Source organism: Crocodylus porosus, unplaced genomic scaffold (genome assembly GCF_001723895.1).
Source record: "Crocodylus porosus isolate Cpor-Errol unplaced genomic scaffold, CroPor_comp1, whole genome shotgun sequence".
Lineage (NCBI taxonomy): Eukaryota > Metazoa > Chordata > Crocodylia > Crocodylidae > Crocodylus > Crocodylus porosus.
The window spans coordinates 16,374,149-16,398,600 of record NW_017728926.1 but is presented as its reverse complement, the minus strand read 5'-3'; the positions used below and the strand labels follow the sequence as shown (position 1 = coordinate 16,398,600).

At 59.2% G+C, this 24,452-nt stretch overlaps 1 protein-coding gene across 7 annotated transcripts in view; it reads left to right on the top strand.

Moving 5' to 3' along the window:
• Positions 1 to 24,452, top strand: part of AGRN (agrin) — a 158,846-nt gene that overhangs the window by 110,637 nt on the left and 23,757 nt on the right. For all 7 annotated transcript variants that reach the window (XM_019541616.1, XM_019541615.1, XM_019541609.1 and 4 more), the window contains 15 exons: positions 706 to 930; positions 1,513 to 1,719; positions 8,619 to 8,840; positions 12,226 to 12,420; positions 13,939 to 14,139; positions 16,363 to 16,508; positions 17,015 to 17,120; positions 17,405 to 17,518; positions 18,594 to 18,758; positions 20,177 to 20,320; positions 20,781 to 20,905; positions 21,297 to 21,402; positions 21,612 to 22,001; positions 22,458 to 22,592; positions 24,068 to 24,195. In XM_019541616.1, coding sequence (XP_019397161.1) covers positions 706 to 930; positions 1,513 to 1,719; positions 8,619 to 8,840; positions 12,226 to 12,420; positions 13,939 to 14,139; positions 16,363 to 16,508; positions 17,015 to 17,120; positions 17,405 to 17,518; positions 18,594 to 18,758; positions 20,177 to 20,320; positions 20,781 to 20,905; positions 21,297 to 21,402; positions 21,612 to 22,001; positions 22,458 to 22,592; positions 24,068 to 24,195 — 2,609 coding nt within the window. The remainder of the gene's footprint in view (positions 1 to 705; positions 931 to 1,512; positions 1,720 to 8,618; positions 8,841 to 12,225; positions 12,421 to 13,938; positions 14,140 to 16,362; positions 16,509 to 17,014; positions 17,121 to 17,404; positions 17,519 to 18,593; positions 18,759 to 20,176; positions 20,321 to 20,780; positions 20,906 to 21,296; positions 21,403 to 21,611; positions 22,002 to 22,457; positions 22,593 to 24,067; positions 24,196 to 24,452) is intronic.

Sequence of the window (24,452 nt, the reverse complement as noted above, 5' to 3'; positions counted from 1 at the left end):
CCTGGTGTTGGGGGGCTGAGGCTTAGGCTGCCAGGGTAAAAGAGGTGTTTTTCCCCACCCGTGACCCACTTCCTTGACCGATGAAGGAGCCTGATCTCCGCTCACGTGCCCAGGGGCTGGGCTACCCACCGGCGTGGCTGTCAGGAGTGACTTGAAGCTGTGCTGTCAAGGGGACCTGGAGCCAGGTGGGGGGCCAAGTGCCTCCCCAGACCTGTGGGGGGTGCAGAGGGAAGCAGCAGAAGGGTGCAGGTTAAGAGTCAAGTGCTCAGGCAGAGGCACAGATGGGAGCTCCTGTCTGGGGGTCCCAGGCAGGGCTCCGGCAGCCCCTTCTCACCTTGGCATGACTCAGACTTCATTGGTCTGAGTCTGTCCCAGCATGCAGGGACCACCCCATACCCCGCAGTCTCCGAATTTGCCAGCCATCTTCCTCCTACCACAAAACCCAAGTGCTCTTCATGCAGAGACCAGCTGGCGTGTGCACAGAGTCTTGCAGAGACCCCATCTGAACGGAGGAGGCTAGCGTTGACTAGATCCCAGGGAGGAAAGATGCAATGCAGCTTAGGCCTGGGCTGGGCTGGTTCTGGGCCTAGGCTTTCGGCTCCCTGAGGGGCAGGGATGGGGCAGACCCTGGAGGTAGCCATGCTGCTCTGAGGTGCCGTGTCTCTTGCTCCCTTTCACCCACACCCTCCCGTGCCCTCGGTCCAGACCCTTGCAAGAACGCCGTCAACGACCTGAGCCGGGTCTGCCGGGTGAACCCTCGCACCCGCCGGGCGGACCTGCTCTTCCGGCCCGAAAACTGCCCCCCAAAGAGGGACCCAGTGTGCGGCGATGATGGGGTAACCTATGACAGCGAGTGCGTCATGGGACGGTCGGGCGCTCTGCGGGGGCTGGAGATCCAGAAGGTGCGTTCGGGGCAGTGCCAGCCGCAGGGTAAGTACCTACATTGCCCCAGGGGGCAGGGGGATACCGGGTGAGAGCGCTGGGGCTCTGCAACCACCCTGGGGCCCTCTGCATTCGGGGGCTGACCGGTGACATGGGAAGCCACCTGCCCCAGGTCAGTCTTTTCAGGCTTTATTGGCCAAGAATCTGAAGCTGGTCCCTGTTGGAGGCAGGCCCCAGGATAGCAGCCCCAGGCTGCTGTGGCCCTTGCCCCAGTGACAGCAGAGAGGATGATGGAGCGGGTAGGGTCTCAGCTACAAGGGAGATGGACCCGATCCAGGGGCACTGGCCCAGACACCAGACGGGCTCAGATGAACTAGGACACAGGCCCCAGTCGCTCGGGCCTCGCCGTGCTATTTCTCCACTCCAGTGTCCCTTCCAGCAGTGCTCTTTGGTGTGGGTGGGGAATGGGGATCCACAGACAGCTTAGAGGGGGGTCCGTTCCCATCTGGCGTGGCCCCCAGGGTGAGAACTGAGCCGCTGAGTTTCCTTCCTCTGCCCCAGGTCAGCATACCCCACGTTGCCCCTGCCTGCAGCCCCGTGCTGAGCACCACATCTCTCTCCCCTTTGCAGACAAGTGCAGGGACGAATGCAAGTTCGGCGCCGTGTGCCTCAACCGGCGTGGCACCACCCGCTGCTCCTGCGATCGCATCACCTGCGACGGCGCCTATCAGCCCGTCTGCGCCCGGGACAGCCGGACGTACAGCAACGACTGCGAGCGCCAGAAGGCAGAGTGCCAGCAGAAAGCTGCCCTCCCTGTAAAGCACGAGGGGCCCTGTGGTAAGCGGTGGCATGGTGTGGAGGTCCTGGTCACCCCAGTGCGTCTCCCCCACCTCTTCAACTACCCCCTGATCCTTGCCCCTGGCATCTCTCCCACCCTGCCGGCCTCAACACACAGCCAAGGAGGAACCTTGCTGTCTGTGTGCTGGAGGTAAGTCATGATCACGCCACTACAGCCACAGGCGACACGCCATCCCTTTGACCACCCACAGGCCAGCCAGCAATCTCCCCATTCCTACCCTCCTCCCTTCCCCGGATCCCAAGTCCCACGTGTGTGTCTTGTCTGTCTCCTTGGCACTACTGTGCGTCTGTCTGTCTGTTTGTCTCTTTCTCCACTGTCTCGTCTGGCAAGTCTTATAACGGAGGGAAGAGTCGTTTGCATTTGGATGGTCTGTGTCACAAAGCCTCTGTAACGCTCATTGCCCCCTCCATCCGCACCCTGCCAGGCGCGCATTCCCTCTCATGCCATCAGAGGCAGCCCCATTGTCCATCCACCCTCCCAGGACAGTGCCAGGCTCCTGACCCCTCTCATCACTCCCCTGATCCATGCTTTCCTCAGCACCAGGTGCCCTGTGTAAGTAATGCTTCCCGGCGCTGTTAACACTCTGATGGTCTTGGTGTGTCTTTGTATCATCTCCGGGGAGGATCTGGGGGAAACTGTGGACTTTCCTGAAGAAGTCTTGAAGGCGTACGAGGTAGGATGGGGTAGTAGTTTCACCAGAGACAGCTAGGGCAGTGGAAGCATCCAAAATGACATTAACTGTGATGGAGGAAGAGAGAGGGTTAAACGCAGTCAGCACACTGATTTGCAGGTCTTGGAGGAATGGCTAATCTCGGACTGGGTTTAGCCTGAGAGAAAACCATATAGATGCAGGCTGGATGATTCGTTGGCATGCATCGCACCTTTGAAATGGGATTTTAAAGTCACCCCGCTTTTAGGGGACCGTTTGGCTGGCTTTGCCCTCCTCACCTAGACGTTTCAGTCTTGCCACGTGCAGCTGCTCAAAAAGCATTTCTCCGTCCCTAAGAAGCACGACAGCGGCTTAATTCAGTCAGGAGGGGTCTTTGTCAGTAAGGCACTTTTGGGGTGCCAGAACCACTAGGAGTGTTTTGTTGCAGCTCTGAGGGCTAGAAACGCCCGCTCCTACTCGGCAGGAGCTGAGATCATCATCTATTCACATGACTCCAGGAGCTGGGACTTTAAAGGGCAGCATCTAATGCTCCCAAACTGCCCAGAGAATCAAGGAGGGTGGCAGCCCCGACGTGTTTCCCTCCCCGTGCTGTGCCGTTCTGGAAGTTTTGCTCCTTGTGGTGCCAGCTGGTTTGGTTGGCATGGAAACACGTGGGCCCATGTATTATTTTTAAACAAAACTCCAGGCTGCCCGAGCACGTGGTGGTTGGAGAAGTGGGGCCATTGCAGCTCCTGAGGGCTGCTACTGACCCTGGATCCCCCAGATCCTGCGGCACGGCTGGTTTCTGAGTTTGCAGCGTGGTGGGGACGTGCAAGGAGAAGGCAACCACATCTATTGCCTGGTACCGTGGCGGGCACCATCACTGGCTTCTACCACGATGCCCTGAGTGATGCGGCAAAGGCTGCGATGTAGCGCAGTTAAAACCAGTTGACCAGCTGCCAAGCGTGGTGCCGGGAGCCTCATGTTCAACGGTGCTGGACCTCCACAGCAGCCCACTGGAAGTCAGCAAGAGGCTTTCCATTGCCTTCAGTGCAGTATCTCAGCCCCTTTGCAAGTCTCCGCGAGCGTCCACACATGGCTCGGTGCTGTTACTGCTCCCCCTCCGCTGGCGGCCCAGACGGCTGGACTCAGTCGGGTAGAGACCTGCAGAGAGATCCCCAAATCCCTCTCTCTTGCTGGCTCCTATAGACTAACATTTAAGGGATTCAGCAGCTCCTCTCTGCCTCCCCCGCTCTCCCCACACAAGCCAGCTTCTCCGCTTTCTCTTTTTCAGTTCTTCATCTCATTCCTCACCCCCCTTCCTCCTCTCCCTGCAGGCTGCACAGCCAGCCAGCAGTGCAGACGGGCGATGCTCATCCTTTCAAGAGCGCGTGGCTCCTGGGAGAGTGAGCGAAGCAGCCCCCTCGTCCCGACGACGCAGGCAGGAGGCAAAGCAGAGCTGACAATCAGCCGAGATTGCCAAGACCGCGCAACAGCTCACGCCTGCCCCGTAGGAAGCCACGGGGCAGCATGATTAAGCCTCAGGCCTCTCCTATCAGCCCAGGAAAACAGCCTCTTTCTTGTCACTTCTGCACTGCCCCTTAGGGTTTCGAGTGTTCCCCCTCCAAGTTGCTGGTTCAACGAGGCTGAAAGCTTTCCCAGTACTTGAGAGTGCAGTGAGTTCCCGCTAGCCTGCGTGCCCCACACAAAACACCATCGCTGGCACTGTCTGGGCAAGGGCTGAGTAGGTAGTGGGGGGCCGTAGTCCAGTGTCTCAGCCCTGGCCAGGTCTTTGGGAGGCCTTGTAAGGTGACACGAGGCATCTGGACCAGACTTAGGGCTAGAGGGAACGACAAGTCTGTCCGTGTTGCCAACTCATAACAGTCCCCCTGCATTGCTCCATCCTGATGGAGCTCTGCCTCTTCCTCCCTCGCAGCAAGGCCTATGGAGGAAACCCCTCTGAGTCAGGGTTGAGGCATTTCTGGCACGGTGGCCAGCTCTCTGCGGCCTGGCGATCAAGAGAGGTGCCAGGCCGCAGAAAGGAGCTCTGTGCTCACCGCTCCACACACTCGCGCGTGTGTCTCTGTCACACCCTTGGCATCCCCACCTGCCCCCCCACTGTGGGTGAGCAGGTGGAGGTCACCGGAGACCCAAAACTGTCCCCTGCTCCCTTAGGAGAGGGTGGGAGGGGGAACAGGACCCTGCTGGGGGGTGCGGTTTCCTTTCTCAAGAAAAGTCATGACCATGGAGTGGTTCCAGCCTTCGGCATCAACGCCCCTTCTCCAGGGGCCACCTCCAGATCCTCAGCTGCTTGGACGAAGATTGGATCCGACGGGACTTAGACTTGTCCCATCAACGGGGAGGAAATGAAAGGCGGTCCATTAACGGGATGGCAACCGGATGCTTTAATCTTTGCAGAGAGCTGCCTGATGAACCCTTGCTGCTCCCTGTTCACCCGCAGCTGGGGGAGGAAGCAAAGCCAGGCAAAACAGCCTCAGCCTTGCCTTCACTTTTGATTGGCAAGTCCCTTGGTGCTTTCAAAAGGGGGTGTCAGGAGCTGGAAGGTGCCCCTGGGAGATGGCACAGGGGACTAGGAGATGGCAAGAGGTGGAGTCTGGCAGGGGCAGAAGGAAGGGCTCTGTCGCTGCGTCTGTCTTTTCCCCTCCTTTTCTTCCTTTCTCTCTCTCTCTGTTGCTTTTTTCTTTCTTTCCTTTTTCGTTCTGTGTCTTGTGTTTTACAGTGTTGCCCGTGTGGAGAAAGGACGTGTGTCCCCGCAGCACCCTACCACTCCCAACCAGGACGTCTCCGCTCGGAGGTTGGCTTTCTACCCTTCTCCACAGCCAACGGCGTTCCTCCAGAAGTCTGTCCTGCTACCCCCTTTCCCCAGCCACTCTGCTCCTCCCTGGCCATATTTCAAAGCCATTGGGATGGACAGACCCTCCCCGCCTCCAATTTTTGACCCCCTCCCTCCTTCCAACACTCCCTGCCTGGAATGAGACTGCCTTGCAATGCGACGGGATATTGTTAATGCTTGCTTGGACTCACGTCTCCTTCTATGAGATGGACAAGGATGGGGGCAGGAGCTGCTCTGTTATCTGAATGCCCCTGAGCTGGGAACCCCATTACCTTCACCACGTCCCCAAAGCATCTCTCCTTGGCTGATGAGTCAATTTGGGCTGCTCCTGGTAGATACGATACGTTCCTTCTCCCTCAGGCATGATTAGAGATCCATGTTTGCTCAGGATTGCAATGCTTGGCCCCTTCCCCCCCACCGTCCCTTCACGTGTGTATGTATGTGTGTGTCACGTTTGTGTAAGCATGGGCTGTGGAAAGGACACTCGCCAGGCCGGGTGGTGTCAGCAGAGAGGTGACAACCTTACAGCAGACTGATTTTGTAATGGTCCTTTCCCTTGGCCAATGGCGCTTTCTCCTGCCTTGGTGGAAGCACATCGCAGTACCACCTCCACGGGCATCAGCACAGCCTCTCGAGCCTCTGTTCGCACAGGCAGGGAGTATAGTCTGCAGCAGGCCGAAGTCTTGAGGGCAGCGCTTTGCCCTATGGGCACTCATTTGGGTGACAAAGAAATCTGGCACAGCGGGGCAAGTTGCTTCACCTCTGTGCAAGCGGCGTTTCTCCGTGTGTCCCATGGAGACGGTGACTCCACGCGAGTCGCTGTTACCTGCTGCTGGTAGAAATGCCCAGAGGTCCCAGGCTGGAAGGAGCAATGCATGCACATGCCCAATTCCCCCCTCTGGAAATCAGTGGCGATAACTCCCATTGACTTCCGAGGGAGCCCTGGGCAGCCCAGAAAATGTCAACAGTCGGCAGTTCGAGCGGCGAGGGGAGCCTCATTTGCTGCATGGCTGCTGCGCAGAATTGCTGGAAGGGCGAGAAATGTCAGCGCGCGGCTCTCCTCCAGCCCCAGCGGCCTCCCACCTAGCGCGCGGCTCGCTCTCCCCCCCCCGGCTCCGCGCAGCCCCGCGGGAAGTTCGGAGCCGGGATTTGGGAGTTTAGAATAAACAAACATGTGTTTGCTTCACACCTAGTTTGTCACATCCTCACTGCCTAATTGTGCCCGGCGGAGGCTGCTTCCCGGGCTAAGCGTGCTGCCTGCGAGCATTTCGCGGGCACGATTATGGTAAACATGTTTTTTAAAAAAAAAGAGACAAAAGCCAGGGATGTGAGTGGCACCCCCAGGCGCAGCGCGGCGGGGAAGACGGGCTGCCGCTGCGTGGGAACTGCTCAGAAGCCATTTGGCTACCGGGGAATTTGTCAGGAAAGGGGAGAGATGACTGCTCCCTGCCCTACAGGGCCTCAGCCGGATTTGCAGCTGTCCCCGTCACAGCCCCAGCTCCGAGTGACAGCCTGGGTGTGGAGTCTGCATGGACATGGGATGGAGGATTTCTCCCCATTGAGGGACTTTCTCCAGCCTCACTCCTCCCCATGGCCCCAGCTAAAACCATCAGCTTGGGCCACACTTCTCCTAACAAGGCTGGTCCTTCCAGATCCAGAATTGCTCCAGAAATGAGCCTTGCTGAACAAACCCATCGACTCCCCTGGCCTCGGTGCAAGGAGTCCATCACACCGCAGTTTTAGGGAGGGAGTGGGAACCAAGGAGCGGCCCGACCAGCTCTCCATGCAGCACCAGTGGGTCCTGGGGGAGCTGGCCTTTCCCGCCCTGTGCTAATCTGTGGCTGTGCTGTTGCTCCCGTGCTCTTCGGCTCAGCCCCCGACATGTGCCTGCTGCATCCATCCTGCTCTCGTTGCGTTGTGTTCCACCCTGCTCCCCTGTCGTCCCTTTTTCCGGTGTCTCCTCCCTGTTCCCTCCCCTCCCCGAGCTCCCCACGGCCACGGTGTGCATTGCTCTGAGCACTCGCAGTGCGGGGCTGTGTACTTTGTCCCCAGCGGTCCATGGGATCCTGCCTTGGGGTACCTGCCTTGGCTGTGAGCAAGCCTTAGCCATAGCACCAGCCTCTGGGCAGCACAGGGCAGTGCAGCCTGCATCCCACACCCCTGCCAGCCCACGGCACGGAGACTGCAAAGGAAGTTTCCACACCTGAGATCAAACACCTCTTTTTGCCTGAGGGTAAATTGAAGGAGCTCCCACAGAGCCTGTGACCAGCCACACATCCCTAGCTCCTCTCAGTGGGAGCCTAGCCTCCAGGGTGGAAAGGGGGCACTGAGCAGGAGCCCACTGGTGTGACCCTGCTCTGCTCTTGGTAGCAGGGAGAGGCCGCAGGGGAACGTGGCAGTGGGGGAGGGCGTCCATCCATGGCAGCGTGTCTTAGACCTGAGTGATGGGCTGCCTCCCCTTGGTGAGCAGTGGGTGCTGTCAAAGATGCCCGCTCTTTGTGCTCTGCACCTAGTAGCGATGGTCTCAATGTGGCCTCAGGGCAGCTGCCTTCATCCTCCGCTGGCTTCTGAACTGTGGCCAGCATGAGACTCAGCCGGAGAAGCAGCCCCCAGCTTTTACCCGCCCAGGAAGGGAGGGAGAAAGTAGAAAGCAGATAGTGGGGGTGGAAGGCAGAAAGACCCTTATGCGGGCACCCATGCTACCACAAGCCAGCTCTCTGGCGGGCTGTGTGCTGGCAGGGGAGGGAGCTGGGCAAGGGATGGGGCTGCCCGAAGCTCCGAGGCCGTAGAGAGATGGATTGCCCCCTCGCCCTGATATTCAGGGCATGACTCTGGTGCCCTGGGGACTGCTGCTGGGATGTGCACCGGGGATATAAGCAAGGGAGAGGCCCTGTCGTGGGCTCCCTGCCTCTCTCTGACCCCAGAGCTGGCAATTTGGTTCAGATCTTACAGGCAGGACCTGGATTAGAAAGAGGGGTGGGGTGTCCATGCCACCAGCAGGCAAGTGACAGGCACCACCCTGCGTGCCTCCGCTGCCTCTGGATGGGAGTGGGAGCTGGGGAGGGAATTGAAGCTCAAGGGCATCCTGTAATGGGAGCTGCCACCCCGTACTGGTGGGGTCTGGAGCCCTGCAGGATGCTCAGCTACCCTGGTGACAGGAGGTGTAAAGTACCCAGATGGACGTCACGGGGCCCATTCACCATCCCTGCAGGCCGCAGATGCACCCCGGGCACAGCATGGCCCTGGGTGGGGACGGTGAGCACAAGCCCGGGGCTGGCATCCCTCAATGCCTTGCTCTCTACGCCATGCCAAACGCAGCATTGCCAGGCCGGGAGCACGGCTAACACGCATCTTTCTCCCCTGCCCCGATGCAGACCTGGGCACCCCCAGCCCCTGCCTCAGCGTGGAGTGCACCTTTGGGGCCACCTGCGTGGTGAAGAACCAGGAGGCGGTGTGCGAGTGCCAGCAGGTCTGCCAAAGCCGCTACGACCCCGTCTGCGGCACCGACAACCGCCCCTACGGCAACCCTTGTGAGCTGAGTGCCACGGCCTGCGTCCTGAAGAAGGAGATCAAAGTCAAGCACAAAGGGCCCTGCGGTGAGTGGAGCTCGCACCCCTCCAAGTCACCCAGCGGTGGGTCTGGGAGGGAAAGGGACTGCATTGGCTTTGAAGGTGAATATTAATAGAGGGAGGACAAGAGAAGGGGAGGTTAACGGGGCGGCTCAGAGCTAAAGTGGCAGTGGTGCTAGGAAAACAGCTGCTCTCCATCCCAACTGGGCAGGCTCTTCCACCCAGGTCACAGCCCTGAGTGTGATGGGCTCTCCTGTCTCCAGAGGCTTTGCCTTCCCCTAGCATATAGCCCCTTTCATCTCAGGAGGCCACAGGACTCACCACTCCCCCAAGCCCTGGCATCCTGACCCCTCTCCTGAGTCCCGTCAGCGCAGGATGGTGCCTGGGGACTCTCCTTTCTGTGCTTCCCCCTTCTCGGATGTGCTGCCAGGCAAAATTCATGGGCAGGTTCTGCCCAGAAGAGCCTCTATTTACAGAGAAAGCTGCCACAGGTTTTGATCCCAACAGCCCCAGTTTCTTGTGAGGGCAGCTAGATCGAGGCTGGGTGCGATCTCCGTGCAGCACCATCTCCCGGTGCTGCCTGCTACAATACGCATAGTTCCCCCGCTGCATCAGCGGGAGCATCGTCCTGGCTCTGGTGGGTGGGCTGGGGGGCCTCGTCCGTCGGGGCATGTAAAAGGCAGCAGGATCAAGAGAAGACCGATCGCCCGCTGCCCACTTACGCGCATAATGAAGCAGCCGGCCCCCCCAGTGTGCCGAGATAATGACATCGTTATCTAGAGTCTGCCACTTGGGAGGTTTATTTCTCTTAAAAATAAGGCGGGCTCAGCAGAGGAGGCAGAGGGACAATGGAGAGGAGGAAGCTAATCTGGGTGAGGATGCTGCCTGGCTTGGTATGCGGACGCGGAGAAGGGGCCCTGGCCGAGGAGCTGATCGGGAACGCTACCCTGCACACATCCAGCCCCAGCGCGGTGGGGACAGGGCTGTCTCTGCGCTTGGCCAGCCTCACGCGGGGCCGTCAGAGCATCCTCCTCTTCCTCAGTCAGATCTGCTGGGTTGGGACCTCCCTACAGTGTCGTGTCCTGCCCGTCCCCGTCCCTGTTACGTTGCAAACCTCCACCCCTCGTAGTGCACGCTCACGAGCTTTACCACTGACAGGGCTTTCCCCTGCCTGCGGGGAACTGGTTGAAACCTCTGAGGTTATTAGGCAGGGCTCCTGTGCTATGAGTGATGTCTGGGTTACCCCTCTCACGGCCTTGTCCAGGCCTGGCCTGGCCTGCCCTAGGGGCTGCTGCTTCCCCAGCTAGGAAAACCTGTGGAACTCACTGCTGAAGGATGGCCAGGGGTGTAGCAGGTTTTAAGGGTAAATGAAGTGCTGATACGGGGTGGTGGAAGGGACAGAAGCACCCCCAGCTTTGGGGCAGAAGCAAACTGCCTCTGGGACGTCAGAATTGCCCCTCTCACCACTGGTATGTCTGTCCACGGATCCCACTGTTCCTGCCCTTGCAGCCCACGGGTGAGCCACGTGAAACGCGCTATAGATAGCAACACCCTAGCCAATCACTCGCCGCGCTGCCACCCCCACACACCCAGAGCAACAGCTGCTGCGTGAAAGAAAGATTAGAAAAATCTTCCCTGAGCCAAATTCCTTGTGAATCGATTGGGGGTGGGGGGGGAGAGCAAGGCTCATTGGGAGAAGGAAATTAAGCACTGAATCACCAAGCACCCAAGAGTTACTGGAATGGAGACGAGCTGCCTGGAGCCTGGTCTGTCCTGCAGCTTCTTTGTTAGAGAGGGGGTCTGGAGAGAAGCGTCCCCTCTGACCCGCGTCTCTGCACGCAGGCTGAGGACACAAGCGGAGGAAGGAGACAGGTCCCAGCACTAGCTGGTGCATCCCTCCCACCCCCAGTGACTTCCCTAATACACTGGGAGGAAGAAGGCTGGGTGCTGCCAGGCCCTGAGGCTGCTTTCATGGCAGCGTAGTGCGTGGGCCCCTTGCTCCTCCAGCCCATTCGTTGTCCTGGCCTGGAGATGCTGCTCCTCAGCAAACACTTCTGCTAGGATAAAGTGGGAACCACCAGCAGGGGATGTGCAGACCTCTGTTTCCTCTAGAGATGGGCTTGTGCACCACAGCGGTACCCACCCCCCAAATTTCAGGGCTCCCTGCTGCGTTTGGGTGTTCAGACGTGACAGGGTGCATCGTTCTCCTGATGGGAGACAGCCAAGCCCGCAGCCTGGTCCACGGTCTAGAGGGCAGGTCAGGGCCTCAAGAGACTGAGCCAAAGGCCCCTCGTTGGCTTCTGTGTCCAGTGTCAGCCAGGGCTGGAAAAGCTTCGGGACCCGCAGAGCTGCCTCTGCACCCCCCTTCCTCTGGGGACATCTGGACCCATAGCTGAGGATGAGCCCTGCTTCCCTTCCCCTTGCTACTTCCAGGTTACTCAGCCCCTCTTGGAGATCTCCCAGGTACAAACCCTGCCTCCCCAACACGAGCCTGGCAAGCCGCTATGGAGCAGAGCTGAGCTGAGCTGCAGTTCTCCCTGCAGCCGCTGATATACTGGGACTAATTTCTCGCTCCTTATAATTGCACTCAGCCCTGCGCGCTTCTCCCACCTCCCATTTCAAAGCCATAATGGCATGTAGCTCTGGTGACATCTCATCAACAATCACTTCTGCCCCTGATGGACTTCACAAGCAGTTATTGCTTCCAAGCGTCTCTCTTCTTCCTTCTCTGACCCCAAGCTCTGCTCAGTTCCCCGTGAGGCTACGTCCGTGGAGGCCACAGGAGCATTTTACTGCTGCCTTAACACTTCATTAGGAAGCTTTGGCTTTCTGTCCCATTTCCATATCCCGCATGGTCTCTGTGTCCCATTACCATGTCTCCTAGCAAAGGCCGAGCTCAGGAGCCAAGGGGTGGCATGCATAGATGCTGCCAAAGGGCTTGAAAGCAGCTGCATCTGGCACTCTAGTTAGACAGTGGCACCTCCTGTGTGTTCAGCTGTCCCCTTTTGCTGCAAGGCTTGGCCCAGGGCCCTCAGACCTGTTTGGTTACACATGGGTTGGCTTGAGGGGTCCCTGTGGAGGACCCGGTCCATCACAACTTCTTTGCCCCTTCCCACAGGCATCCCCTCTGCTGTCCCTGCAGGTGGAAGAGCAACAGGGCAGCATTGCACCAATGCAGCTCTCGGCTGTAAAGCTAATGCAAAGGGGCAGGCGGGAGCCTTTCAGCCTTGGAAAGGTTTTATCGTGATGCTCAGTGGAGAGCAAGGGACTTCAGTTCATGGCCTTTTGTTGATTCCAGCAGTGAATGGGGTTAGTGAGTGGGTGTGAACTAACAAGCCCCTCTAATTCTGTGGAGCCAGCAATTTCAGCCACCTGACGCCCCGCGGTCGGGGGTGCGGTTTTGTCTCTTCAGACCGTTGCGGCAAATGCCAGTTTGGCGCCATCTGCGAGGCAGAGACGGGCCGATGCGTGTGCCCCACGGAGTGCGTGGCCTCCTCGCAGCCCGTGTGCGGCACCGACGGCAACACCTATGGCAGCGAATGCGAGCTCCACGTCCGGGCCTGCACCCAGCAGACCAACATCCAGGTGGCTGCGCAAGGAGACTGCAGTGAGTCTGGGGATGGGGGGTCCGGTCCTTTCCTGCCCGCTCTTCCTGTCCCATTCCTCACCCCCACCCCTGGTAACAGAGAGGGTTTGAGCAAAGGAAGCATTGAGAGTGTCATGAGATTTCGGGTGCCCAGGGTGCTGGGTGGCTCACTTGAAAGCTCTTAAAGGGCCTGTTTTCTAGAGGGCTTTCTAAATAAAAGTGCCCAGGCCCTCTACAGCCATAGCCTTCAGGTTCGCAGTGTGCCAATGGGGGGCAGAGACAGCTCCAGGAGTGGGCCAGTGGATGGCATGGCTCCCATCACCAGCAGTTTCTCCCTGGCTCTTTTATTTGTAACTCTCCAGGCCCAGCACCCCAAAGCTGCCTTTACACCCTCTCAGGCTGGGTCCGTGATGGATGTAAATCAGTACAGTTCCTCTGCGTCCGTGGCACTATCCCAGCTGATCCTAGCAGAGCAAGTTTAGAGAGCCATCCTCAGAGAGGCTACGAAGCCTAGCCCAGGGCTGAGGGATGTAGACACATTGATATGGATGGGAGTGAATGCGTCTAAATCCTCGAGGCTGGCTTCAAAAATCTCAGCCGTAGGCTTTCATTTCAAGCAGGAGCTGAATGCTTGTGAGCAGGTTTCACCCTGCAAGGGCAGGTTTGAACTGTGGAGGTTGCAGGCCGGGTGTAGCACCTGCATGCTAACACTCACCAGGACCCCAGAGCTGAGTCTTTTAGAGTGGCTGTTTGGACTCTGGTGTCCCCTTCACTACAGTAGGAGCTGTGTAAATCCCTGAGCTGGCTTTGCTGAGCTCATCCGTGACCCCATGACTTAGTTTCCCTTGCTGTGAAACAAGGGTCGTATCTGCCCTCATGGGCATCGAGACGCTTCATTGCCCCCAGTCCCATTCAAGTATATCCAGATCGCTGGAACAGAAGGTGCCACAGAAATGCAGAGTATTCCCTGATCCAAGCTGAGCTAGACCCTTGGTACCAACAGCGCAGCAGGAGCACATCCTGCCCCGGGGTTAGCTTTCAAGCACTCTGCTCCCCCAGCTCCCTCCAGTGCAGATCCTTCTGGCCGAGCCAATTTCCAAATGAATTAAAAAGTGCCGACTGAACGCAGCACTGGAACAAACGAGGCATCAGAACAGCATAATGCCTCTCTGAACAGCTGGGGCTGATGCTGCACAGCTGGGCCAAGGGCACGGAGCCAATTCCCGGCTTTCGGAGCGAGTCTGACCGGCTCCAGCAACTGCCTTGTCGGGCTGAGCCTGCGGTGGGCGGATGCAGCGTGTGCGGGCGTCCCGGGGTGCGGGGGAAATGGATGGAGCAAGCTGTTCGCTCGGTGTCCAGAGGCGCTGGCCGCCTGCAGCACGCGTTGCTCCGGTTGCGCTCAGGAAGCGGCCCCTTCCACGAGCAAGCCAAGCCAGCTCCCGGGTAGACCCCCTCCTCTGGGGCGCCGACGGGCCAGGACGGCAGCCCGAGGCTCTCCGCCCCTGACTCCTGGTCCGTCTCCGTTCCCGGTCCCGCTAGAGTCCTGCGGCAGCACGGTGTGCTCCTTTGGAAGCAAGTGCGTGGGCGGGCAGTGCGCGTGCCCGCGCTGCGAGAGGCAGCCCTTCTCCCCGGTGTGCGGCAGCGACGGCGTGACCTATGACAACCCGTGTGAACTGCACGTGGCCTCCTGCCAGCAGAAGAAGACCATCGAGGTCTCCAGGACGGGGCCGTGTGAGGACGGTAGGAGGCTCCTTTACCTCTGGCTCCGGGGAGGTGGGTGAGGAGGGCTGGGGGGGACCGAGGTTTCCTTTTGCACGCGGTCCGAGCCCACAGTCTGTACCTCCCTGACCCCTTTGCTATGTCGTACGCCCAACGCAGGCTCTGCATCAGTAACAGGTCATGTCAGAGCTTCAGCCGCTTGCAGCCTCCCGTGTCATGCCCCAGGCTGCCATAACCCGCTGTCGGGTCACCTGCGCGGCGGGTTCCTCTTCTCTCCCACCTGGCACCCAGGAGTGCTGTCAGGTCAGTGTATGTAAAGGCTTGGATTAATCTCCCAGCAGTCACCCCAACCATGGACGGAGGCCTCTGCTCCCCATGTTGCCCGCAGGAGGAAGCTGAGAGGGGAGCTGGGACATCCTGCTTGTGCCCCTCAGACATAGTTTCATAGTTTGTAGGGGCTGGAAGGGACCTTACAGATCATTGGGTCCAGCCCCCCTGCATTTGGGTAGGAAAGACCGGGGGAGAGCAGCTCCCGGGACCCCATTATGCTATCTATCCGCCTTGTGCTCTATCCTGCTCGCTGCCCAGCACCCACCCGTGTCCTTTTCTCTGGCAGTAATGAAAGGCGACATTGCCTAATTGGCCTAGGCAAAGAGATTGATCTCTGTTTTCGTTGCTCACTTCATGCAATCCAGGCTTCAGGAGACGGAGCCGTTACTGTGGCAGGGCACCGGCTGCCCTGCTGCTGCCTTTGCCGCTGAGACTCATTCGGCAGCAAATCAAGGCAGGATTGCGAGGGCCTGAGCCAAATCCCATGGGAGACTTTGCGCTGCTCTCAGTCGCCGTGGAGTGGGGCCCGAGGGCCTGGCCTATGTTCCAGCAGCACTTGTGCCCTGGAGGGAGGCTGTGTGTAGGCAGCTCGAGGAAGGATGCCATGGGTGGTCTCGGCAAACAAGCCACATCCTCATGGCCAGCAGACACGAGGCCCCGAGAGGCCTGAAAGTGGATGAGCAGTGCATGCTTCTCTGCGTATCCACCCCAGCCCAGACCCACGCACCCTGGCATCGCGCTCCCAAAACCTGTCCGTGCCCTTCACCCCCTGCAGTCTCCCGTTGCTATTCCACTCCTGACCTCCTGCGCACGGACCCAGCGACTCAGTCCAGGATGAGCCCCCGCATCCCCAGCTCTACAGAGCACTTGCGTCCTCTTCTCTCCTGGCCCCAGGCCTCTTCGGGGCTTGCCAGCCACCCACCCCAGATGAGGCTGCAGCTTCCCTGTTCTTTTCATCAGGGGCCTAAAAGCTACAGGCTAGTGTCGGGGGAAATCAGTGTAAGAGCTGCCCACCCCTTGCCCCGGTGATGAGCTAACTCTGTGGGCTGAGACCCGCCAGCTCGTTGCACATGTAGCCTAGCCAGCGAGGACTCTGGTGCTGCGGCAGGACCAGGGAGGGGGGAAGGCAGATCATGGTGTTTGATCACAGCTCTCCTTCGGGTTTTCAGGTTGCTGTCCCTCTGGGAGGCGAGCTTGAATAATTCTCTGTGTGACGCCAACTCCCCGCCTTTGATCACTCAGTAAAGATGGGGGGGTTCCCCTTTTTAAAGTCTTTGAAATCAATAGTCTCCCTCTTGCTGCAGAGCTCTGAATGTCTCGTGGAAAGGTTGTGGGGGGGTGGAAGTTTAAATACATGGCATGAAGTGTCTCTAAGCCAATAATATCTGCATGACTAGACTTCAAACTACATCAGGCCCCAGCCCTTCTCCTGCTAGGTCTCGGTGTTCACCTGAGCAGGAGGAATCTGTCTGCCGGCTGCAGCCAGGGCGTAGGGGGGAGTTTGGGTTAAGGAGAAGGGAGCAGCAGCTGCTGGATTAGTGCCGTGAAGCCAACTGGATGCTCTTCCTTCGAGTGGAGATCTTGTCTGGGTCTGCTTCCACGTAGCCAGCAGGTCCTCGGGGAGACGCAGGCTCGGAGCCGTGCTTGCTTGGAGAGCGCAGCAGTGCTGCAGAGGAGAAGCCATCATGCAGATTCAGGGCCCCTAGCGCAGAGACCTCCAGACACTGCTGTCTCCTGGCCTTTGCCACGTGGGGTGCAGGGCAGGAATCAGCTGCTGTCTTTGTGGAAGGGTCTTTCCAGCCTTGAGGACCAGGTTGGGGTTAGGAGCCGCCTCACCTGCAGAGTCAGTTGTGGGGCTGTCTTGGGTAGCGCCTGGACCCCTTGGCTCATTGCATCCCCCCGCCCCCTGCGCAGAATGTGGCTCAGGGGGGTCTGGCTCCGGAGACGACGGGGAGTGCGAGCAGGACCGGTGCCGGCGGCTTGGAGGCCTGTGGGATGAGGACATGGAGGACGACCGCTGCGTGTGCGACTTCACCTGCTTGGCTGTGCCGCGCAGCCCGGTAACCACCCTGGCTTTGGGCAAGGGGGTGGGAGCGGGGCTCCCAGCACTTCCAGCCTTGGCGGTGAGGAGGTGCGAGGAGGAGGCAGAAGGAGGTGGAAGCCTTGATGGGTGGGGAGTTCTCCCCAGCTCCTCCAGACTGTTTGAATGTCCCACTGGGGTCTTTCAGACCTCTTCTCTTCTTGGGACTGAGCTTGGGGGAGCCCACGGATACTGATGGAGGCACCGCCAACCCATTGGCAAGGCAGTGCCTGGTACAAAGAGAAGCCCTTGTACCCCCCTGCAGAGGGGAGAACAGGACTGAGGCCCATGCCCTGCTCTGTCCAGGCTCCTGCTTTCCCTTTTCACCCAGGGCCCCACCACGTCCTTCATGCCAGGTGCAGAATCCCAGCTCCCCTGCCCCGTGCCAGCCTTGGGATGGAGCCACCTTGGGGCAGCAGGGAGGGCAGACAGCAAGCTCCGTCCTCCTGCCCTGCCCTTGCTCAGCTCTGGTCCTCCTCCACGCAGGTGTGCGGCTCCGACGGAGTGACCTATTCCAACGAGTGTGAGCTCAAAAAGTCACGCTGTGAGAAACGCCAGGACCTCTACGCCACCGGGCAAGGAGCCTGCCGCAGTGAGTCTTTGCTGTACAAGGACCCCCTTAGCCAGCCCCTTCCTTGCTTTGTGTCCGTCCCAGGGCAACCAGGGGCTGTCATGCTGAACAAGCCCATGTGGGTGACTTGCTGCACTGAACTGGGGGCTGGGCATTTCAGAGCTGCATGCTGCTTCTGTGCCCGTCACCTCTGCAGTGATGCCCAGAGCCCTCCACTTGGCTTCCTGGCATTTGTTGTCTTGCCCTAATGTACCGGGTCACTGAGGCCATTCCCCACCATAACCTGCCTCTCCCTGTCCGCCCAGCCACCACGATGACCCCCCCACCACTGGTGCCCCTGCACTGCAGCCAGACCGTGTATGGATGCTGCCCTGACAACATGACCCAGGCGCTTGGCGTGGGCTCAGCCGGGTGCCCAAGTGAGTGAAACCCTTCCTTTCCCTGGGAGCAATTTGGGAATCCCCCATAGCAGGCCGAAGGGCCCTTTGCAGTGAAACCAGGGACAGGGACCACATGGAGATGCAACCAGGTCCTGGGATGGCGGGGCATCTCCTCCAGAGATGCCCTGCTCCCAGGCTGAGATCTTTCAGGGTCCCCAGGAGCAAGGCAGGTTTCACCCCTTAGCATCAGCCTGGGCCGGCAGCTGTGACTGCACCCCCTCTCTGCCTCCCTCGCGGCAATGCTCTGCCTCCCCTGAGGGAGACGTCCCGATGGGCCACCGCACAGTGGAATCGGGCACCGCTTCACCTTGCGTCCCGCCCATGCCCTTGTGTCGGCGGCAGGAGCATAAATCAAGATGCAATTATCCGGCGCAGCTGAATTCAGCACTTCGGCACATATTTATTCCCTGCCCCAGAGATTGTTTATTCCCTTGTCTCTGGTACCATCAGGGCAGAGGGAGGACAGCTCCTGGGCTGCTCCTGTTCCTCAGCCCCTGCTCGCTCAAGGTGTTCAGGCGACCATCTCCTCGGGCATCTTTGCTCCTCATCCCCAGGGGTACCAGGGCATCACTGTCTGTCTTTATTCTTTTCCCTCCATAGCATTCCCAATAAATAATTCCTAATGGATCTTCCCTGGGGTACAGAGACCGAGGCAAACAAAGGGGGTACAAGAGACCTTGAGGTTTTGACTCTTCCCATCATTAGGAAGAAAATCTTAAGGGGAAGGGTATGGCTGGGGCCGGTGGGAGGCACTGGGCACTCCAGTGCATTGCTCGGTGTCCTGGTACCAGGTCTGCAACAGTGGTCCCATCCCAGCTTCATAGATTTCATAGACATTCGGGCTGGAAGGGACCCCGGAGGATCATCGAGTCCAGCCCCCTGCCCCAGGGGCAGGAAGTCAGCAGGGATCATAGGATCACAGGGTCTAGTTGCACATACGGCCCCGTGCAGCTCCATCCGGGGTCCGGCACAGATTGGGACATCCGTCCACCCCTGCTTGGGGATGCTGGCTCCTCGGGACTCAGGGGTGGAGGTCTCTTTGTCACTCCGGCAGGCACCTGCCAGTGTAATGCCTACGGCTCCTATGGGGGGGCCTGCGACCCCACCACCGGCCAGTGCTCCTGCAAACCCGGCGTGGGAGGCCTCAAGTGCGACCGCTGCGAGCCCGGCTTCTGGAACTTCCGCGGCATCGTCACCGACAGCAAGAGCGGCTGCACCCGTGAGTGCCGGGGGGACGCGCGGCACCCATTGCGCACGTGTGGTAACCCTTCCCCAGCTGCCCCGCGGACCCCCAAGCTCCCTATGAAATCGCACACAACCTGTCATGTCTCTCCCTAGACCGCAGGGTTAGAGGTCAGGTGGGGCCCAGGTCTCTGATTTGGATCGTTCCCATTGCAATGTTGCGTAAGACTTCTCTGCGTAAAAGGAGTGCAAGGTGGCACGAGGGGCCTTCCTCAACTCCACTGCAGTCTCAGCCATCCTGCAGCCCTCCTGGGGGCTGGAGCTCTGGGGATACGTCCCGACACGGATGCCGGATGCTCTCCAGCTCTGTGTCAGGTTGCACTCAGGCGCCCGCACGCAGGAGTTGATGCACTGTCCCCCCAAGGCCCGGGCCCCTCCTGCCCCATGTTCCTGCCAGGCCTAAAGCAGCAGGGGCCATTCCCCGATCTGTGCCGACATCGGCGGCGATGCCCACGTGCAAACGAGGAAGTAAACCACAAAAGCCGTGTTAATTTCAAGCTCCATTGGAGACACGGGCAAGAAAATCAATATGTGCCAAGCAGGGAGAGGACCGCTCGAGCGGGGGGAGAGGAGTGATGTGGAAGGGACTGCAAACAACAGAGAATGTGTTTCCACCTGTCGCGTTCCCTGAGTTATGGAGCCATTTCTCTGCAGGGTGATAGATAGGTCTCCTGCTTCTACCTGGCCTAAGCCCTTCCCCAGGGGGAGGCTCTGAGATTGCAGGCAGCAGCTCCAAATGCCACTCGGCGGTTCAGCGGGAGGAAGGATGGCTCTGCAATTCAGGCTTAGGGCTGGGAGGGGCAGGACGCCTGGGTTCCTCTCCTGGGCTCTGGGCGAAAATGTTAGTCTGGGCAAAGGCACAGCGACACCCAGCAGCTGGAAATCAGTGCCAGGACATTTCAGACAGAACAGAAGATGCCAGACTGTCACAGGGAAAGTCATAAACGGTTGGACCATGGCTGTGGTCAGTCCTTTACCAGCTGGAGGCTTCACTCTGAGATGGGGTATCTTTATGTAGTAGCAAAGCCTCAGTGTGCAGGAACTGGTGGGTAAAACTTCTCTGGCCTGTGTCACTAAGATCAAACAAAGACCTTGTAACAGTCCCATGATGGAAAAAACCTAGGGCCCCCTTTAGCACAAGACCCCTTTACACTTTGCTGCAAGTAAATGCAAATGCAATGATCAGGTCAGTGTAAAGGGCCCTTAGGTGTTAATGGGAGTGAGGTTCTGGAGGTAATGTGGGATCCAGACCCCTAGAAGCCCAGGCCAGTGCACAGTACCAAGATCCAGGACACCTGGGTCACTGATGCAAAGCATCGTTAGAGGAGGCCCAATATTGTGAACTGTGTGCTCCATTCCCTCCTCCTCCCATGTCCCTATTTCCTCCTCGCACAGCTTGTAACTGCGACCCGGTGGGCTCCGTCCGTGATGACTGCGAGCAGATGACTGGACTCTGCTCCTGTAAGACGGGCATCACCGGCATGAAATGCAACCAGTGCCCCAATGGCAGCAAGCTGGGCATGACTGGCTGTGAGAAAGGTGAGGCAAAGAGCCACTCGGCCCACGGCGTCTTCCCTCGAGAAGGAAATCCCAGGTCACTGGGTGATGGGGTGGCTCATGAGCATATTGGTTCTCCTGGACTGCTCATGTATAGATAAAAGCCCTACTACTCCTGCTGCCATCAGCGATTCTGTCTTAGCCCGGCAGCTGGGGTCTTGGCCTTCAGAGCAGAGTTTCCTGGATTTTATGGCCATCCACAGCCTGGATATCTGTAGGCCCGTGTGCTCATGACAATAAGCTGCCCCAGATCATTGACCTTTCCCTCTCTGCGGAGCCAGAGCAAGTCTGCCACGTGCTCTTGGTAGCACTGAGCAAAATGTCCCTACATAGCGCCTGGCAGAGGTGTGCCCACAGCCAGGGCAGGGAGGGGGGAGCTCCTTGTGTCATGCATATTTATAGTGCCTTGGACTTGCTTCTTTTTCTTCATCCTCCCCACAAGACCCATCGGCACCAAAATCCTGCCATGAGATGATCTGCGAGTTCGGGGCGTCATGCGTGGAGGTCAATGGCTTTGCCCACTGTGAATGCCCATCCCCACTCTGTACAGAGGCCAACATGACCAAGGTAAAGGGGGGGACTGTGGCATGGGGCTGAGCTGCAGGCATTTGGACCCTCTGCCAGCCCTCTTGGGCCAGGCCAAGGCAGCATGAAGTCTGGTGTCTCTGCCAGCTGGAGCTGGAGCATGATGCCAGCTATCTAGGCAGCCTCCTAGACTGGCAGGGATTTCCCGGAGAGTCCCTGCTGCAGGAGAGCTGCTTTCTCCTCAGGGAGATGCCAAGTAGGACCCGCCAGCTATTACCCCTCCAATGAATATTTGGAGAGGGGTCTTTTTTCCAGAGGCCTACCACCCGGGGCCTCACAGGTGGGGTCTACCGTAGGCAGGAAGGGCTAAGAGGAGGTGCCAGGCTCTCCAGTTGCTCTCCAGTAGCCCCTGGCTCTCTCCTTCCCCTCCCAGGTGTGCGGCTCTGACGGTGTCACCTACGGTGACCAGTGCCAGCTGAAGACCATTGCGTGCCGGCAAGCGCAGATCATCACGGTGAAGCACGCCGGACAGTGCCATGGTGAGTCTCTCTCTGCTCTAGCTCCCCAGGCGGGAAGTGCCAGCGTTACCTCCAACTGTCCTAATGCCATCCATCCCTCCCCACTGGCCCCTGCAATGGCAAAGCAGGGCTTGAAGCGGATGCGGGAGCCCTGCGTAGCTGAGACCCCGTCGTGGGGCCCTGCCCAATCTTCCCCTTGTAACCACCTCCTTTTGCTGCATCCCTTCCAGAGTCCATCACTCCCGCGAGTCACACCTTGCCTCCCACACCGCTGCCCGTGCCCACGCAGGCCCTGGACAGACTCCTCCTCCCCCCGCCTCTGCAGCTCGCCACTCGGGCCCCCGACTCCACGGAGAAACTCACCGGGTCCCTGCTGGTGGAGGCGAGTCCCACTCCGAGAAGCCATCCCGCTACCAGACGGATAACCACTGCTCGGCCAGCCACCACTCCCTGGATCATGCACGGCCTTCGCAAAACCACTGTCCACCCCATCTTGACTGCTCCGGTGGTCCCAGCCACCATCCAGCCTGCCTTCGCTGAGTCCGGCAGCGCAGAAGGCAGCGGAGACCAGGAGATGGGCATCAGCGGGGACCAGGAAGCTAGCGGAGCCGGCTCTGCAGGTCAGCGCCTCCTGCTCAAACTCTTTCGGGTGATCAACCCTTCTGCTTCCTCCTCAATGACTGCTCTGGATGAAAAGCCCTAATTAGAGCTGGTGTGGCTAGAGCTAGCCCAGGGCTGCATGCTGGACCAGCGCTCCCTCTCTCTCCTCGCAGTCCCGACGCCCACCACAGCTTCTGGCTCCCCCTGCCCGAGGAGGGAATGGGGCTGTGGGCCAAGCTGGAGGCAGGGCTTAAGTGATGTTGAAAGGTCCCCCATCCAGCAGCCTGGGCGTGGAAGGGTCTCCTGCAGCACGGGCAGGGGCTACCTGACCATCCCCAGGGCTGCACCCCCCACGAGCCTCGACACATGTCCGGGGTCCGGGAGGTGTTTGGAGCTCGGACTGTGGGTGGGAGACAGTCTGAGCTGGTGGCAGAGCCCATCTCTGAGCTGCCTGCACTCTCCCTAATCCCATGCAGGAGAAGAGGAGCCAGAGGAAAGCCAAGTTACACCCACTCCAGCCATTGAAAGAGCCACCTGCTTTAATACCCCTCTGGGCTGCTGCTCTGATGGCAAGACAGCCGCCATCGATGCAGAAGGGAGCAACTGTCCTGGTAAGTGGATGTCCCTTGAGCTCCCCTGGGGTGGGCACGAGATATAAAGCCACAGTCCTTTCCAGACTAGGGCACACAATGTGGAGCTGCCTCTGAGACCCGCCCAGGAGGGGAAGCTGGTGCTGAGCGCTGCTGCCCGCTTCTCTGGCAATGTGTCTCGCCATGGGGTCTGCCGGCGGGAGCGTACAGCATCGGCTTTGCTGTCTTGAACATGAAAGCCCCCTCACACCCACTGCAGGATGCCAAGGGGGTCTATCTAGAGACCCCTGTGCCCAGAAGAGAGGCGGGATGCCATCTGTAAGGGGATGCTTGGCTTTGGATGCATCTGAAGTAGCCTGAACAGACTGATTTGCAGGGCCTGTCCGTTTGGGGCAGCGAGGTGGCAGTAAAAGGAGAGGAGGGCATGATATAGGTGTCTGTATCCAGCTCAGTGCCCTCTGGTGTGAGGTGGGCAGCTGCTCATTGACTCTGCTGAGGCTGGGGTGAGGGGTCACCACTTATGGCCCAAGCCCAGGGAGAGCACTGCTCCCGTGACCTCCATGGCATCCTCCTTACCCTCAAAGAGCAAGATGCTGCCCTGCCCCGAGATGCTGCCCTGTGCCTCGCAGTGTGGCAGCTGGGTGCTCGGTGCGGCACGCAGGTCTGCACAGCCCCAACGCGTGTGCCCCAGTAAACAGGCTTCCCTCACCAGGCTCGTTCCACGTGACTGACTCCCTGGTGCCTACTACAATCCTCCCAAGACACCACGTGCCCTGGGGGCTTCCCCTTCTCCTCTCTGCAGACAGAGACTCCCCTGTCTGGTGGCGTTGTCTGCAATGCCCACACCCATGCCAGCGGCGGAGGGTCACTTCCCGATTCTCTCCTGGTACCCACACGTCCCTGCGGTCCTCGGGGATGGTCTTGCTTTGAGCAGGTGTTGGACTAGATGTGAGCTCCGGAGGTCTCTTCCAACCCTCATTTTCTGTGATTCCTTCCAGTTATAGCTCCCTTCCTCCCATTTTGGGCTCTGTGGGAGGTGCCAGACCCCAGATCTCTCGGCAGGGTGCCTGCTTGCCCCCACTTCAGGAGAGCACCCATCCCTGCCAGGGGCCCGGCTCCCTCGGGGATGACCCCGTGTTGCATGCATGCGTTGGATCCTACCTTGTTGACTGTGTCCTGCTCTGGCTAACGTATCTCTCTTGTTACTCAGCCGGTCCAGGGCGGCTGCTATCCGGGCCGGAGCTCAGAGGAAACCGTATGGTAAAACCTGCCATCTCCAGCCTGGTCTTTGCCATCTGACACACCTGCTCCAGCACCCTCCGATACTAATCCTCCATAGCGCTCTCCAGACCCATCCAGACTAACCCAAGGCCTGGCACTATCCCCACACTGCCATACCCACTCCCCCACAGGGACTGAACACTAGCAACCCCCATCCAACCTGCCTGCTTAACAAATTTGTTTCGTCTCCTTTCTGTTGCCCCGTCCTCCCGCAGCCACCAAGGTCTTCCAAGGAGTACTCATCCTAGAGGAGGTGGAGGGCCAGGAGCTGTTCTACACGCCCGAGATGGCCGACCCCAAATCGGAGCTCTTCGGGGAAACTGCCCGGAGCATCGAGAGTGCGGTGAGTCAACCCCTGGGGCCTGACTTAGTTTTGGCAGGAGGGAGGAGGCAGCCTCCTTTGTCCAGAGTGCAGTGGCCGAACGGCCTTTATTGCACTGCCATGGCATAGGTGCAGTCTTTCGGACCATGCACAGCAGCACCCAAGCCTTGTTGCAAGTGGGAGCAAAGAGGCTTTCAGTTCAGGTGATAGAAACAAAGGGTTTTGGAGTCAGTCTGCTTTGGACACACCCCTCTGGTCCTGCCCCTGCTATCCACTGC